This window comes from Heterobasidion irregulare (assembly GCF_000320585.1).
Source record: "Heterobasidion irregulare TC 32-1 unplaced genomic scaffold scaffold_05, whole genome shotgun sequence".
Lineage (NCBI taxonomy): Eukaryota > Fungi > Basidiomycota > Agaricomycetes > Russulales > Bondarzewiaceae > Heterobasidion > Heterobasidion irregulare.
The window spans coordinates 2,165,239-2,181,114 of NW_009258201.1; the positions used below are offsets into that span (position 1 = coordinate 2,165,239).

Consider the following 15,876-nt stretch of genomic DNA (forward strand, 5'->3'; position numbering starts at 1 on the left):
ATTGCCATGTTAAAAGTAACTCCATGTGATGTAGTTGCATTTGTATGCAGCCTATCTTAATAATAATAATAATAATAATAATAATAATAATAATAATAATAATAATAATAATAATAATAATAATAATAATATTATTATTATTATTATTATTATTATTATTATTATTATTATTATTATTATTATTATCAAACTTATTTAATATATTATCATCAAGCCTAAGCATGTACAGAATGGCATTAGTGGCATTTATATTATTTGAAAAATAAAAAATGCATTTAGTAATATTCTTTTCTATCTTATTGTCTAGACAACTATAAAGGCTATTTATTAACTAGACAAGGCTTACTATTAGAGTTAGTATATGTGGTATAGGGCAGTACTCTACTATTATTGTAATTTAATAGCTCAACAAGATTAAGATAGCCTAAATATGAAGTATGTATTATAATCTATTATAACTACATTAGTATTAGGCTAGGACTATTATAGTTAATAGATTGTCTTACTACCACTAAGAGCTTCAAATCTTTAGCAAAGATCTAATTATAGCAGCCTAGCTTAAAGAAGCCAAGATAGTTGAGGCAAATTAAATAAGGATATAAATCTTAATTTAAGCATATTATAAGATGTTATTCTGTGCATCTAGATATATGTTCATTAAGCCAATATAGTATTGTAAAATACAAGTTGGCTTATCTATATTTATTACTATAGAGATAGTGATAAATTAGCTATGTCTATTATGTCTATCTAAAAGTAAGCATACTTAAACTTGTTAATATTGCCATTATTGGAATTAATATAGTAGCTATTAATAGTATGAAGGTACATATTAATGTTATGTATATAACTGTGCCTGCCTAGATTAATGTGGATTATAGTAGTTGCCTCTAACTAATATTAAGCAAGATCTGTGAAATAGTAAGACTGGAATAGAAGAGCTTAGCTGTCACTTGAGATAGAGGTAAAATAGCTGAATTAAATAGTATCTATGAGATAGTAAGACCAAAATAGAAGAGTTATGAATGGCTTTTAGTATAAGTAAGATAATATAGGTAAACAAGAAGCTTACCTTAGTTGTCACTTAAGGTAGAGGTAAAACAACTGAGGGAGTGAGTGCTGATCATTGCAAACTTAATGGTAGGTCCACAGTACCAAAGTATGAATAAGGAAATCAATAAGTAGGAAAATACCAAATAAGAAAGAGGAGAGAATAAAAGAGGTCATACTTCACTACTTTTCCTTGATCTTCATAATACCAAAACTGATCATTAGTTCTTTGTGGTGATCCTAAGGGATCCCTTTTGTAAGTATGTCTACCAAGTTATATGCTAAGCTAATATGCTCTATTTTAAGCTTCCCCCATTCTACACATTCCTAGATAAAGTAGTAGTAAATATCAATGTGTTTTGCTCATAAGTGATTAACATATTCACACATCAAGATATTTGCACTGAGGTTGTCACTGTACATTAAGGTAGGACCTGCAATTAGAACCTCCAGCTTGCAAAAGAGCATGCAGAGCCAGATTGCCATTTATATAGTGCTAGATACAGCAACATATTTGACCTTAGTTGTTGAGATTGTGACAGACTGCTGTTTCTTAGAGCTCTAAGTAATGGGTTTACTGGCTAGGAAAAACACCTATCCTGACAATGAGTGGTGGTTCAATTCAATCACATAGTTCACATCAAAGTAGCTGATAGGAAATAGGCTTGCTCCCTTTCTATGATATGCGATTCCATAGTCCATGATGCCTTTGAGATAACAACAAAGATGCTTGAGGGTGCACCAATAACATGCACCAAGAGCATGCATGAATGAGCTAAGCACCTGGGTGGCAAAAGAGATATTAGGTTGAGTAGTGACAGCAAGATAGTTAATAGTGCCTAGGATTTCCTAGTAGAGCTTATTATGGCTCTTGTGGCACTTTGTATCATCAATAGGCTCAAATAGTAGATAGTATGCTCTTTTTAAGGGGAGTAGAGTAGACTCAATGCTATAGTCAGCCATGCCAGTATGCTCAAGTACTCGGAGGAGAAAGCCCCACTGTAAGATATAAATTGTGCATGCCATATAGTCTTTCTCAATTTTAATACCCAGGATCAGCTTAGGCTCCCTATTTATACCATCCATATCCTTAATACAGTATGCCAGGCCTTCCAAAGCTCCTATGAAGGTGTCCCCATCAAAATACCCCTAAACAGGTCAGAAAAATGCTAACATTTTCCTGATTTTGCTTGTGAAGCATGCTAAAACTAGGAAGGGTAGTCACATTTTGTCACATTTTGTCACAGCTATTTTGAGATAGTGTAAACTACTCTGTAGCACTGATTTCTTCTCACAAACAACAAAGAATGAGTATATGAGATACTTGAGGTATATTCTAAGGCTCTAGAATCTGACCACTAGGAACCATAGGTATTGGCATGGTTAGAAGAACCTTCTTCACCTTTGGATGAGTAAGAGCTCTCTATCTTGACCCTGCTATTAGTGTTAAACATATTAAGTCTTGCTACTATCCAATTACAAGGTCTTGTATAATTTTCTAGAGTGTCATGCCAGAAAAAAACCAGGTTTCTGAACCAATACCTGCTTAACTGGGCACTACAGGTTAGGATGATTGGCAAAGTGCTGTTATATCCTTAGGCCTGCTAGGGCTAATACTTTTAGTACATTGTGTGCTTACCTCTTTGTAGTACTTTATTTTACTATGGCTCTACCTATCCCTCTTCTACTATCTCTAGAACTTTCACTTAGATAGAGATCACAATCAATCAAATCTTGGGAGTAGTGGTGGAGCATGACTAGGTAGGTCACATAAGGAGGTCTAGCACTTTTCCCCCATATTAGGAGTGAAGCACTTAGAAACCCAGTTTTTTTCTGGCACAATACTCTATAATGTATTGGGTACAAGGTTATAAAGTATTTGTGAAGCCTTTTCTTGGGTCTTGGGAAATGATTTGTATATTTTGGATTTGCCACACATGCTGATCTAGGCTTAGAAAAGAGAAGTTGAGAAGTTGAGAGCTTCCATTATATAGATGTCCAAGGAAGCATAGGATTAGAGACAAAAAGGATTCTTGAATATTCTATGACAAGTTGACCAAAATTTTCAAATTAGTAAATGCTATAGAAATCCTAATGTTTCCCTAACCAGACACAAACTGCCCTTAAAAATGCTAACTACTAGAAAACATGGTGTGATTTTGACCTAGAAATATGCTAAATTCAGGGAAGGACCTGACCAAAATCAGCTCTTATATATGCTAATTTTTGGGGAAACCTTCATAGGAGCTTCAGAGGACCTAGTATGCCCCTGCAAGCTTCTCATTTGTGCACTTTGCCTTAGTAATGCTCGATCTAGCTCTATCCACCAATTATTTCTACCCTACTTCATGCCATAGATAGCTTTATTCAAACAGCATACCCAGAACTCCTTCTTGGCCTCCTCAAACCTAGTTGGTTTCCATATGTAGATATCAGAGTTGATAGGTGCATTAAGAAAGGCACTTTCAAAGTCAACCTGCTAGAGCTCTAGGTTAAGGATAGCTGTCAGTACAAGTGCAGTACAAACAGTCTCCAGACAAATGACTGCCACAGATGTCCATAAGAAGTTAATACTAAATTTCTGTGAGTACCCCTTCCCAACAAGGTAGGCTTTGTAACCAATTACCCTGCTATCTCTATTGAACTTCTTAGCAAAGACCTAGCAGTGGTCTATTAGCTCTGCCTCCTTTGGTGGTGGGACAATATCCCAAACATTGTATTCTTGCATTTTAACAAGTTCCCTCTCTACAGCCTCCTGCCAGAGCTTAGGCTGTCATATTGCTTCCTTAAGCATCTTTGGTAAGGATCTGTCCATAGAGTCAGCAACAAGTGCAAGAGGGTCGCCATAGCTCTTGGAGTCTATAAGCAAGGGGTCATCAGCATTGTCATTAGCTATATATATAGTAGCAGCCTCATTGTCAGCCCATTTATCATCATCTAGGTGGGCTTGGGACTCATATGCCTCATATTTGTGAGACTCCCAGAGGGCATACAATGGTTATAGAAAGCAGAAGGGGTATCTTAGGGTATTAGGGACTATAGGAAGAGGGATGTTGGGGCATGGCAGTGTCTTTAGTGCCATAACTGGTGGGTCCTAATTTGGGTTTGTGGGTCTTAATTTGGGTTTGGCATTTGTGCTTGCTAAGTCAATAGCTCCTACCTGTCCTTCACCTTTTGCTTGCTCCGTGCCCTCCTTTATATTATCTTTATTGGGATATGAATTCTCTCCTATAATACAGGTAGCCAGTTTGCACAACTAGTGTCTGGAACCCTTGTCAAAGACAATATCTTGTAGCAGGAAGACATGGCCACCAAATAACTCATACAGCTAGTAGAATATATGGCTGTGATACCCAACAAGGACCACATACATCATTTTACCATTTAGTTTTGAGCATCACTCATCTTGTACCTTCGTATAAGCCATAGATCCATAGGCACAGAGGTGCTTAATATGGGGGTGGTGCTTGAAGATGACTTTCCAAGCTGACAAGGTAGAGTTATAGGAAGATGGAACAATATTAGCAATATAGATGGTGATAGCAAATATCTAGAAAACCACCCCTTTGTATTAGCTCTGGATTATATCTAATAGTGTCTAAAAGTATCTAAAAGTGTTAATAGCATCTAAAAGTGTCTAATTTCCTAATTAGAAGCAACACATTGTGAGCATTAGATTAGTTTCTAATTTCATGATATGAGCACTAATTCTATACCAAGAAGTCTTTAATTAGCAGTAGGAAATAGTAAGTACTACTGCTCTATCAGTAAGAAGGTAAAGATGTGGCACATTCTATCCTATTTTAGCACATTATTCTCTTTTATATATGCCTGCACCATTATCTTGTAGCTCTTTTGCTGACTTTCCAGCTGCCTTTAAAAGGGACATAGAGAGAGAGAAATGTGCATTGATGCCCCTAGCCACTTTGTTGGCAGCTTGGCAGCTGCCATAAGAGGCTATAAAGACCTCAGTACCTTAGCCTTGCACACAAGATCATTAAAGTTGTCATTGTTAGCCAATGCCTACTACTAGTTATTATAAGACACAACATGTGGGTTGGGCTTAGGGATATGCTACATGCAGCCTTGTAGACCTTGTCTATTAGTACAGTGGTCAATACTGTCTTGTGCAGCACATAATCATCATCACTATTGATATTACAATTTTTAGCACTATCTATATTGTTCATTGCCTTGTTATACAGAAGATGCTCAAACTTAGTGTTTTCCTCTAGCTATTGGGCTATGGAAAAGACAGTTATGTTGGTATATGGTGCCAGAATGATATATTTGCCTGCCATATAGAAAATATGTGTACTAAGCATATTAAGATTATCTCTAACAATCTTGTGCTTATTTATATATAGGCATGCCATACATATACCCTTGTCCCCACCCTCTACCTCACTAGTGGCTATTTGGAAAACCCCTCTCTCTTATTGGATCTTGATTATTCATAATCATGTTTTTGATCAAATTTGCAAATTCAGGTAGCATTGTCTATACTAGTAGAGTCCCATTAAATATTACACTCAATTATAGTTTTACACATTCTCAGTCCAAATTGTGTAAGTGCCATAATTTGTTTTTATCCTATATAAAGTGTATTATTTATTTTCCATTGGTTTATTATCTGCTTAGCTGGTGTTTAAACTAAATGCTGAAAGACCTGACTTTTTGGGTATTTATTGACCTATTTATTTATAAGAGAGAGAAAAGATAAATGTTGAATAAAATTTAAGATGTTGAGGTTGCCTATATTATGTTTACTTATTTAGATTACCAAGTTTATATATTAGACCTTGTGGCTTAGTGGCTTAAAGCATCTGTCCTAGGTGCTTGTATACATAAGGTTATTGGTTCAACTCTGGAAGAAGGCAAGTTTATTATAAGGTATATTCTGTGTTTAGGTATTCAACTAGTGTTTAAATTAACATGACTCTATAAGAAGGCTATGACAACTGTAATGCATGATTTGTTATTATTATTCCGAAATTTCAAGCTATAATCTATCCTAATAATTCCTAATTTAGGAAAATTATGTCTAATTAGAACAGGTTTAAGGGGGGGGGGTAAGCAAATAATCTCTAATCCTAATCATTCTTAATTATGCATAAATAGAACTAATTAGAGCATAATACAAGAAAGTAATTTCCCAGATGAAGGCCTTGGCCCATAACTAGGTTGGAAGGGCCCTGTTATATATCATGGAACATGCATGCTCCACCATATGCAATTGCCATACTCCGACATTCTATTTTATACTAGTGAGTATAGTGTGCTAGTCTCGTAGATAATCCCTGCCTTATTACACTAGTTCTTCCACAACTCATTTACAAATTCTGTCCTATTGTCAGTATAGATATGGTAAACTGGGCACCTGGTCTATATTCAGATCTAGGCCACAAAGCATTTTGCCACTACTAAGGTTTTTTAATAGTTTTAGATACCAAGAAGGTGAATTCTCCCCAACCAAAAAAGCCATCACATAGCCCAAACACATAGTGTTTGCCCCTGAGTAACATAGTGGGCATTGGGCCAACTAGATCCCCATGCACATGCTCCCTGACTAAGGTCTCATGCAGTACCTGCTTATTACATGACCAGTGTGATTGGCATTCTTCTATACAATCCTTGCAAATAGCATTGATAGCTCCAGGTTTCAATTTCATCCCATCAATGATGTATGCCACATGCTTTGTTACTTGCATGCCAATGTGGCTGAGTCATTGGTACTAAGTTGGTAAGTCAGCAGCCTTGCTCTACAAGGCAGATAGCACAATAACTTCATCTATAGTGCAGGATCTGGCAAGGCAGGCATGTATGATTGCTTTAGATAGTGGCCAGTACAAAGAAATGCTGTAAAGCCCTGATTTTGCAGTATCACTCTTAAGGATTCATCTACCAGTCAGGCTTATAATAGTGTAGCCCCCTTCTATAGTGATACAAAACCCTTCCCTATTGAACTGATAAGTAGACAGCAGATTCTGTCCCATATTATATGTATGTAGCATGGAGAACATGCATGTAACTCGCTTACCCTATACTAGGGTATTCTTTACCACTATCTTCTTTCCCACTACTGTGAACCCTAAGGGACTTGCTGCTCAACCCATCTCTGGCTTTGGGAACACCTTGTAAACCACAAAATCATGCCTGTTAGTAAAGTAGTGGTTTATTACTTTAGAGTCGCTATATGTTGGTACTGTGCCTAGGATGACAGTCTTAGGGTCTGCTCAGGCAATGAAGCCAATGTTCAGTCCAATTGCTAGAGCTACATTGTGTGCCCCATTGTTTCTCCCAGTCCCCCTATGGTTCTATCGCCTGTTGAACCATTTGGATCATTGGTGCTTGGCTAATTCCCTATTAGCTCAGCATTTCTTGATTGGGTAGCCTAGTTTGCTATAATTGGAGCAGTGTAGCCATTTAGTCACTACAAGTGCTGTGCTACCAGGGGCCATAGATGCAACGGCCACATCTGGCATGGTACTATGCCAAAGCATACTAGCATGGATCTGGGCTTCTTGTAAGGATAAGACCAATTCTACGATGAAAGAGTCTTGGCAGGTAAGTAATATTATTACAACAATGCCTAGGACCCTATCAACTGGAAATGTCATTAATACTGTTTGATAGCACTCCCCTTCTATGATTCTGGTGCCAGCTTGATTGGCAGTATCTCATAGTACCCAAAGAGTTTTAAAGTGATCAGACACAGCTATGCCATTAGAGTACCACATTGATGCAAGGTGCATTTACATGTCCTGCACAATGATTGGGTCATGGAGCTCAAAGCAATTGTGCAAGGAGCACCATATGGCTACAGTAGTGCCGGAAACATCTAGCCCAGAACCCAGTATGTCTGCTACATTTGATATGATATGCATGCATGCTAATATGTCATATTCCTGCCACCCCCTATCTAATGCTGCATACGTTATTAGTACAGAGCTCATAGCTAAAATAAAGATCAGAAAGAATACAGAGAGCAGTGGTATAGAGGGTAGACTACTATACAGTAGTATTTGGATTGGGGTTGATGCTGGTGATGACACCGGGCTCATAGCCAGAGTGACTGTAGTTCTTACCATGCCAGTCACTGCAGCCATCCCTATGGCTATAGGCAATATAGGGCTCATCATTGGTATAGTACCCACAAGTAGCATAGGCAGTAGGAGGACAGTGCTGAGGAAGTATGGTTTAAGACCACACACCTAGCATATAGTATAAATATAGGGCATTTAGTTGGCCCAATTAGCCATGGTCAGCCTCTCTGCCTCTGGGAGGATATATACTCCAAGGAATGATAGTAGTGCTGCTGACATGTGGGGATTTATGCTAGTGTGAAAATTTCTAGGAACTTGAGCAGGTCTTGGCTTAGTGTTCTTAGAGTGGCAACTTATAAGTTTTGGCAGTGTGATTACTAGTCTCATTTTTAGATAGCACAGTCAGGGCCCATAACCTAATGTTGAGTGAGATCTGTGAAATAGTAAGACTAGAATAGAAGAGCTCAGTTGTCACTCAAGGTAGAGGTAAAATGACTGAATTAAATAGTACCTATGAGGTGGTAAGACTAAAATAGAAGAGCTATGAACAATTTTTAGTATAAGTAAAATAACATAGGTAAATAAGAAGCTCACCTCAGCTATTACTTAAGGTAGAGGTAAAATGACTAAGAGAGTGGATGCCAAGCATTGCAAGCTTAATAGTAGGTCTACAGTACCAAAGTACAAATAAGGAAATCAATAAGTAGCAAAATACAAAATGAGGAAGAGGAAAGGACAAAGAAGGTTATACTTCAACACTAATATATTTAAAATAGATCATAGAAAGTGTATGTAAGTATTAGTTCTCCAAAAAAGACTTGTTCTAAGTATAAGACCTCTATCACAATGTCAATCTATCATTGCTTATGTATGTCAATAAACTCTTGGTAAAGTTTTTAAATACAGCTTATGTATCTTCAGCATCTTTAGCATAATGCTGGCCAAGCTTGGTACTATACACTTGCTATATAAATTTAGTATATCATTAAGGTATTTTATCTAAACAATACTATATCTCATCAAAGAAGTTGGTGATATCAAATCTAGTAACAACTTAAATGGGACTGTGGTCAGAACATAATTAAAAAAAACTAGTAAAAGAAAATTATCCTAGTTAACTAAGAAAACCTGCCTTGCTATCTACAAAGTCAAAATTGCTTAGCCCTAAGCCTAGCTAGCCAATCTAAGATTGACTATAGTATAATAGTATATACAAATGTATAAATAACATTGTCATATAGCTATATAAGCTCATACTTTTCTAAGCATATATTTTCTTAATCCAGTTTGTTTGAAAATCTGGATACTATGTTGTTTACCAAATTTTCCAAGGAGTACCAATTTGAGATTTTTTTGTGTCATAATCTGTTTAGGTCCAAAAATAAATGAAAATTCTTTCCAAGTAAGCATTATTAAGGAGTGAGTATAATATGCAAAGTTACTTATGAAGATACAAATGATACCAACAATTCTAAGAAATGCTTGCACATCTAAGAGGTTACAACAAGGTCCCTAATTAACTATCTTTTTGATATAAGATTTCTTGAAAAGTTGACCTTTATAGATATAGTAATAGCCTATGACAATAATCTTGGGCACACAATGTGTTGCCTTATAACCTAATAAAATGCCACCATAGTACTTTATTTATTGGATAATCCAATTTGTACCTTGAAAGTATTTCCAAACAAATTGCCTAATGCCAAGATTGTTAGGATATGTTTTATATCATGTGGCTAGGCTTTGTATGAGAATATTGTTGATGAAGGGAATCATAGTGTTTGAAATCTTAGAGTATAAGATTATAAGTAACATTGTTATGGAAAATTGGCACCAAGTTCATTTATCTTATTAGTAGCATAATAAGGCAATATATGCTAAATGGGGTCTAGGATGTTGTATAATTGTATTATTTCTTATCAAGCCCTCACTTATTATACCTAATATAGAGATCAAGAATCCCTTTGCAAGTGCAATTTGCAAACTACTCAGTAATCTGATTAATATATAGAGGCATACCTGAGTGCTAAATAGTGGCAACATTAAGAGTTGTAGTGCTTTTAGTTTTCTTAACAACTATAAACTAGCAAGATTGATACAAGGAGTTTGAGGGCTTATAAATGCCAGCAGTAATCTTGGTTTTAATTAATTAACAGACTTTGTCATAGAGTTCTGGCAGTATTGGCATATTATACTAGAGTCATGGCTTATGCTTAATGATAGGCATGCTAACTAGGGGAAAGACATCTTTGAAAAAATGTCCATGTTCTGAGTTATCCTAGGCAAATCCAAGGTTTTAAAGGCATATAAAGTAGTATGTAAGCTTATGCTCTACTAGCCAAAGAAAGTTGGAAGAATAAACTTGGTCAATAAGGTTGCATTGCTCAGTAGTATATTGACCAGTTAGTGTGAATGAAAGAGGGTTAGATATAAGTGTTAGTAGACCTACAAGAGAATTGCCTTAAATATTAAAGATAATGCAAAATTTGTTAGAGAGATTGGCAAGTACTAGATAAGTTTATAAAGCAATATACTTGTATTTTTATTTGGTAACAAATTATAACTGGGCTGAAGAGATTAGATAGCAATGTTGAGCAAGGTAAAGCAGAAATCAAGAGACAGAGAGTAAAACAGGGGTAAGATAAAGATAAGGGCAAGAGAAAATAAAGAGACATAGCATGGAGAGGATTGTAGAAGGGAGATGGAAAGATTTTTTGGGGGCTTTGTGCCATGGATTATAAGCTAAGAGATAAGCAAGACTAATATTAGAGAGACAAGGTGAATATAACAAAAATGTGGAAATAGCTCTGATATAAAAGGAATCTAGGATATATGGGTCTTTAGCAATAACCAAAGTAACCTCTTCTTAATTAGTAATCAATTTCTCAAGTTTTAAATACCTAAGTTATTGTGGTAGAAAATTCTTAGAAGGCCTTGTTAAACTGTTGGTATTGTTACCTTTGAACTAGTATTTGGGTCACTTATCATGATTATCTGGCCTTTATTGGCAAAGTTCTTGACAATGCCCTCTATAATAATATTAAAGTATTAACAAAGGAGAAAGTTGCAAATAATATGTCCTTAGAGATATAGAGTGATATTGCTAATTAAGAAAAAAACATTACATATGAGACTAAAGAATTTGTTGATCTCTTTATTAGCTAATTGTAGATCAAGAACAATATCTAAGCCATAGATAATAGCAAGCTTATTGCAAATACTATCCAACATTGCTATAACCTATAAGCCTAAGATAATAATGTATTTAATAAATTGCTGGTAATTAATGAGAGAAATAATTGCTCTTAAAGTAGAATATTTTTCAGTAATAATAAGCAGTTGGGGAACCTAACTAGGTGATAGTGAGCTTAGATACTGCTCATAAAAGTTGGACACTATAAGAGATTCTAGCAAAGGTGTCTCTGATTGGTGAATAATATATACAAAGAAGAAAACTATTAATATTAGTGGGTTAAGATTGTTGATTATATAAGGGAGCTCTATATCCTAGTATAGGGTCCAAACTTGATTAGAGGCCCTGTATAGTATCTTGCCAAGGTTGGTTTTTTTTGCCAAGGTTACCTTACAAACTTGCAAGTATACTTTTGGTCTAAGCAAGAAAAGTTTGTACTAAATAAGCATTATCTGGTCAATATTATATAATTATAAATCTTGGATATGATTTTCTCATTGTTGATAAGCATTATGGTTTTGTATGCTAGGCTATTCTTCTTTGCTATTGAAATATTGGATAGTACTTTGATATTGTAACTGTAAGATGGTATATAGGTTGTATAAGAAATGTTGGCAAATAAATATACTAGAAATTTGGCTGGTACTGGCATAGCTATTCTTATTATAGCTTAATTAGGTCAAATAGACACTTGTCAAGGTATTGCCATAGTAAAAGATATCAAATAGCAATTATCAATATTAGGAGTGTATTTTTAAATGTTGTAGTTAATCTGGGCTTGGGCTTGCCTCCTCAGGTGTATAATGCAAAAATCTTGTATTAAAGGCTTTGAATCCTCTTAACGTCCATTAGCTAGTATATGGTAGCTGTGTTGAAAAGCAAGGGTGAGTTAAGTTGAAAGGCAATGCTAACTAAGAATGCTAGCAAAGAATTGGCTATAAACTTTGTTAAGCTAGTGGCAATCTAGCCTAGGTTATAATAATGCCATTTGTTGATATAACCTTTGAGATTGCTATCTGGAATCTCTTATAGTACAAACATGCCTATCAATAATATAATTCTCCCTTCTATATTTGAACATAGTAAAGAAGTCCTTGGCCCTGGTTTAGGGTTTTGCCTTTGCTCTATAAGTTATATGAGAGCTATTATATAAAGCAAGTTAAAAGGTCAAGAAGGTATTGTGTAAGATAAATCTTGTAGCATTATAAATATCTTGTGACCAATATAGATTATTAAGGAAATAGTCTAGAAAATTAAGCTAGAGGTATTGTAAAATATATTCCTATAATTCAAATCAGAACTTATAGATAAAGATGTGGCCATACTTGGGAATAAAGATATAATCCTTGCTAAGGAAAAAAAAAGTGATTATAAGAAACTAGCAATAGTACTTGCTAAGATTGCTTAGAGGTAAAATCCCTATCTTGCTGCTTTTACCAACTAACTTATTCATATCTATAACTAATTACTTTTTTTTTCTAATTTTAGATAGAGGTAATATACTGCTTGGCAAAAGTCTTTATAGAGGATCATAGTATTAATATACTTATCTAAGGTCTCCCAGAGCTTGCAAGTATTAATATTGAGGAAGTAGCAAGCATGTTTCTTGTGTTCTATTGTATCAACTACCACTAACTAAGTAAAGTAAAAATCAAAATTTGAAAAATATTGCTAGAGTTTACAAGGCTAGTGAGAATCAAAAGTGGATATGGTCCTATTGATACAAGCTAGCATTAAAAAGGTAGTCATAGCAATAATATTAATAGGGTATAATAATATGGTGATGGATTCTGGAAAGAAGAGGCACAATGTTAAGGGCAGGATAAAAGTGGGCAAAGCAAAAGTTAGAGTAGAATTCTTAGGAGTATGACTAAGCAAAGAAAATCTGAGTAATATAGAGATAAGATCAGGAATGGCAGAGAGGTTTCAAACTAGGCAAGATTCAGTGGTAGGGATGGTAATATATAACAAACCAATTGGTAATGATAGAGGGGTTAAGAAGAATAAGGAATCTAGTAGAGGTAAGGGCAATAATAGGGTTAGTAAATTGTGAAGGTAGTGATAAGAGAGATAGTAAGGCATAATGTTAGTATTAGTAAATAGGCTAAGATTGGTATTAAGTCCAAGATTACTAAAGCTAGCAATGAGCCTTTGGATTTTGTTATATTTGATAGTGGGTTAAAAAGATCATCAAAGGACCCTTAGTAGAATTTTGGAAACCTACCCCTTATAGTGGGCTCTAAAATAATATGCTAGCAATAGCTTTGTATGCAAAACACATTACAAAACATATGATCAAATATAGAATAGATAGAGAGCCAACTTTACTACAATATTAAAGGACCTTTATAAGTTATAAGATAGGACACAAAATATGTACCATGAGATATTAAGATATTAAGCAAGGTAATATGAGATTGTGCAGAATATGTTTGAGTAATATTAAGAATGCTCTTGACAAGCCAAGGTTATACAATATTAGTATAAGGCAATATATCATAGACCAAGGTTATAATTGACCAAGGTGACTTTAAGGATAGTGACAAAGGCCCTAATAATAGAGACAACAAAGGAAGCAAGAATAAGTCAAGTGAGATAAGAGCAATGTCAACAACCAACAATATAAGAGGGATATTCTTACAAGCTAAGCTCTAAACAGAGGGCTATTTAAAACTAGTATACTATAGAGTTATAGATAGATATTTATAGTAAAATTAAGATAGGTAAAGCAAGCACAAAATTATAATATAAAGTGGCAATAATATTGTGCTAAGACTATAAAATCAAGAGATAAACAAAATTATATATAGAAATACTCATAGACCATAAGGTTCTATTGCATTATAGTCAAGAGACAAAGAAATATTTAGTAAATAGTATAGTATAGGAATAAGGCAACCTCTATAAGAAATAAGAAAGAGTAGATTATAAGACTTGTACTATCTAATAGGTATACACAATAAAGCTCACTATAAGATTATGCTATAAAGATGCTTGCTATTAGGTTAGAGACCTATCATGTACACTTTATACACTTGTAGGTTCCCTAGGCTAATTCTATAAGATTCTGTAATATAAGACTCTAACAGATAAAGACAATAGATTGTCTTTAAGCTTAGAAGAGAAAAATAGGATTGCTATTTGCTTTATCTTTAAAGAGATGAAGAGAATAGTCTTCAAGAGTATCTCAATAATTATTAGGTATAGGGTCTTTCTCTTCTATCCAATAAATAACTCAAGGAGGAGTCCAAATAAGAACTTCATAGATAGTAAGTTCAGTATATATTCTGGAGAACAAAGTAGAGGATGATAGGGGAGGTGAGACAAATCTAGAAGAAAGATAAAGTAAGGAAGGGACAGTGCTTTGTTAGACTATATAAGAAAGTCTCAGATCTAATAGAAATTACAAAACATGAGCTAAGAAGGCAGCTAGATTCTAGGTGTAGTACAAAGATCAAGTATATTATAAGTAAACAAGCTAAACAAGCTTGTCCACTCTTTGACTTATTTAAACATATATATACAAACTCCACTTATAGTAAGATCTCTAAATCTTAGCTATAGTTTAACAAGTGAGTAAGCTATATACAGCTCTAAATTAGTAAATAATTTAGATTTGCAATTAATAACAATTGATTTTATTATTAAAGTACTAAGTATAGTATATTATTGCAAATATCTGTCTGTATTAATAAGATTAGGAACAGGGGCCCAATCAGGGATCAGTGATTATTAGAAGTTGTAAGTAAGTATTCATGCCAAAGTATATAATATGTATATAACTAGAAAGTGTTTATGTATTAGTATATTGATAGAATAAGGCACAAGGCAGAGTCTATATCACAATTGAATTACTTGACTAGTCTACTTTATTATGTGCTTGATATATATTAGAATACAGGTCTAACACTATCCTTCTTCTAAAATACTCTCTATCTTTTGGCATAAGAGGCAGTAATAGCTGACAGCTTATGGGTGTGCTTATCATCAACAAGAGAGATAGAATAAACAGAGTATCCTATCCAGTTAGCAGCATTGATTATGTGCTCCACTACTTGCTTGTATTATCCATACTCTTTGGTTACTTGATTGATTCCTAAATAAAGCTAATAAGTCCTTTTATAATATGTGTTATAGTCTTAAATAAAGTCTCACACTGTAATATTTGTTCTTTCTCTAATATGCATGATTGGACATCCTATGATAAGATAACTAGCATATCCACATTTCTAGCAGGAACAGTCTTTGGAAGCAGTGGATGCAAGATAATAAACTGGCACATAATTGGGCTAGATGGCCTTGGAGACTTAGGCTCCCACATTCTAGTCTTCTTTAGTCATAATAGAAGTCAAAGGAGATTAGATAGTAGGCATGTTAATAATGATAGGATTGACAGGGAGATCTTTGATAAGGATAAGGGACAAGGACATATTAAGGAATGGCAGGGGCAGGACTAGTAAAGGAAGAAGAGCCTGGCAATCCCTAATAACTTGCTCTAAATTATGGGAGGGGCTAACTAGTTATAGGAATCTCTCAATATTAGCTTCACTAAGCTAAAATAAGTTTGTTTTTTAGTGGAAGTAGGAA

The 15,876-nt window shown here is 34.6% G+C and overlaps 4 protein-coding genes across 4 annotated transcripts; all 4 read right to left on the minus strand.

Annotated features, from left to right (window-relative positions):
• Nucleotides 1-1,644: 1,644 nt before the first annotated feature.
• Nucleotides 1,645-1,893, minus strand: HETIRDRAFT_318920 (uncharacterized protein; the record flags this gene model as incomplete). The annotated part of the gene is made up of 1 exon (XM_009548356.1): nt 1,645-1,893. A coding segment is annotated over one exon (249 nt), but the record flags the coding sequence as incomplete, so codon positions are not given.
• A 1,636-nt stretch (nt 1,894-3,529) lies between these two features.
• Nucleotides 3,530-3,709, minus strand: HETIRDRAFT_317933 (uncharacterized protein; the record flags this gene model as incomplete). Its single annotated transcript, XM_009548357.1, has 1 exon — nt 3,530-3,709. A coding segment is annotated over one exon (180 nt), but the record flags the coding sequence as incomplete, so codon positions are not given.
• A 4,582-nt stretch (nt 3,710-8,291) lies between these two features.
• HETIRDRAFT_168964 (uncharacterized protein) lies at nt 8,292-8,483 on the minus strand (the record flags this gene model as incomplete). Its single annotated transcript, XM_009548358.1, has 1 exon — nt 8,292-8,483. One exon carries the CDS (start codon nt 8,481-8,483, stop codon nt 8,292-8,294), a length of 192 nt encoding a protein of 63 aa, XP_009546653.1.
• Nucleotides 8,484-11,177: 2,694 nt separating this feature from the next.
• On the minus strand, nt 11,178-11,327 carry HETIRDRAFT_45808 (uncharacterized protein; the record flags this gene model as incomplete). Its single annotated transcript, XM_009547518.1, has 1 exon — nt 11,178-11,327. The coding sequence occupies one exon, from the start codon at nt 11,325-11,327 to the stop codon at nt 11,178-11,180; it is 150 nt and encodes a 49-aa protein (XP_009545813.1).
• Nucleotides 11,328-15,876: the final 4,549 nt, after the last annotated feature.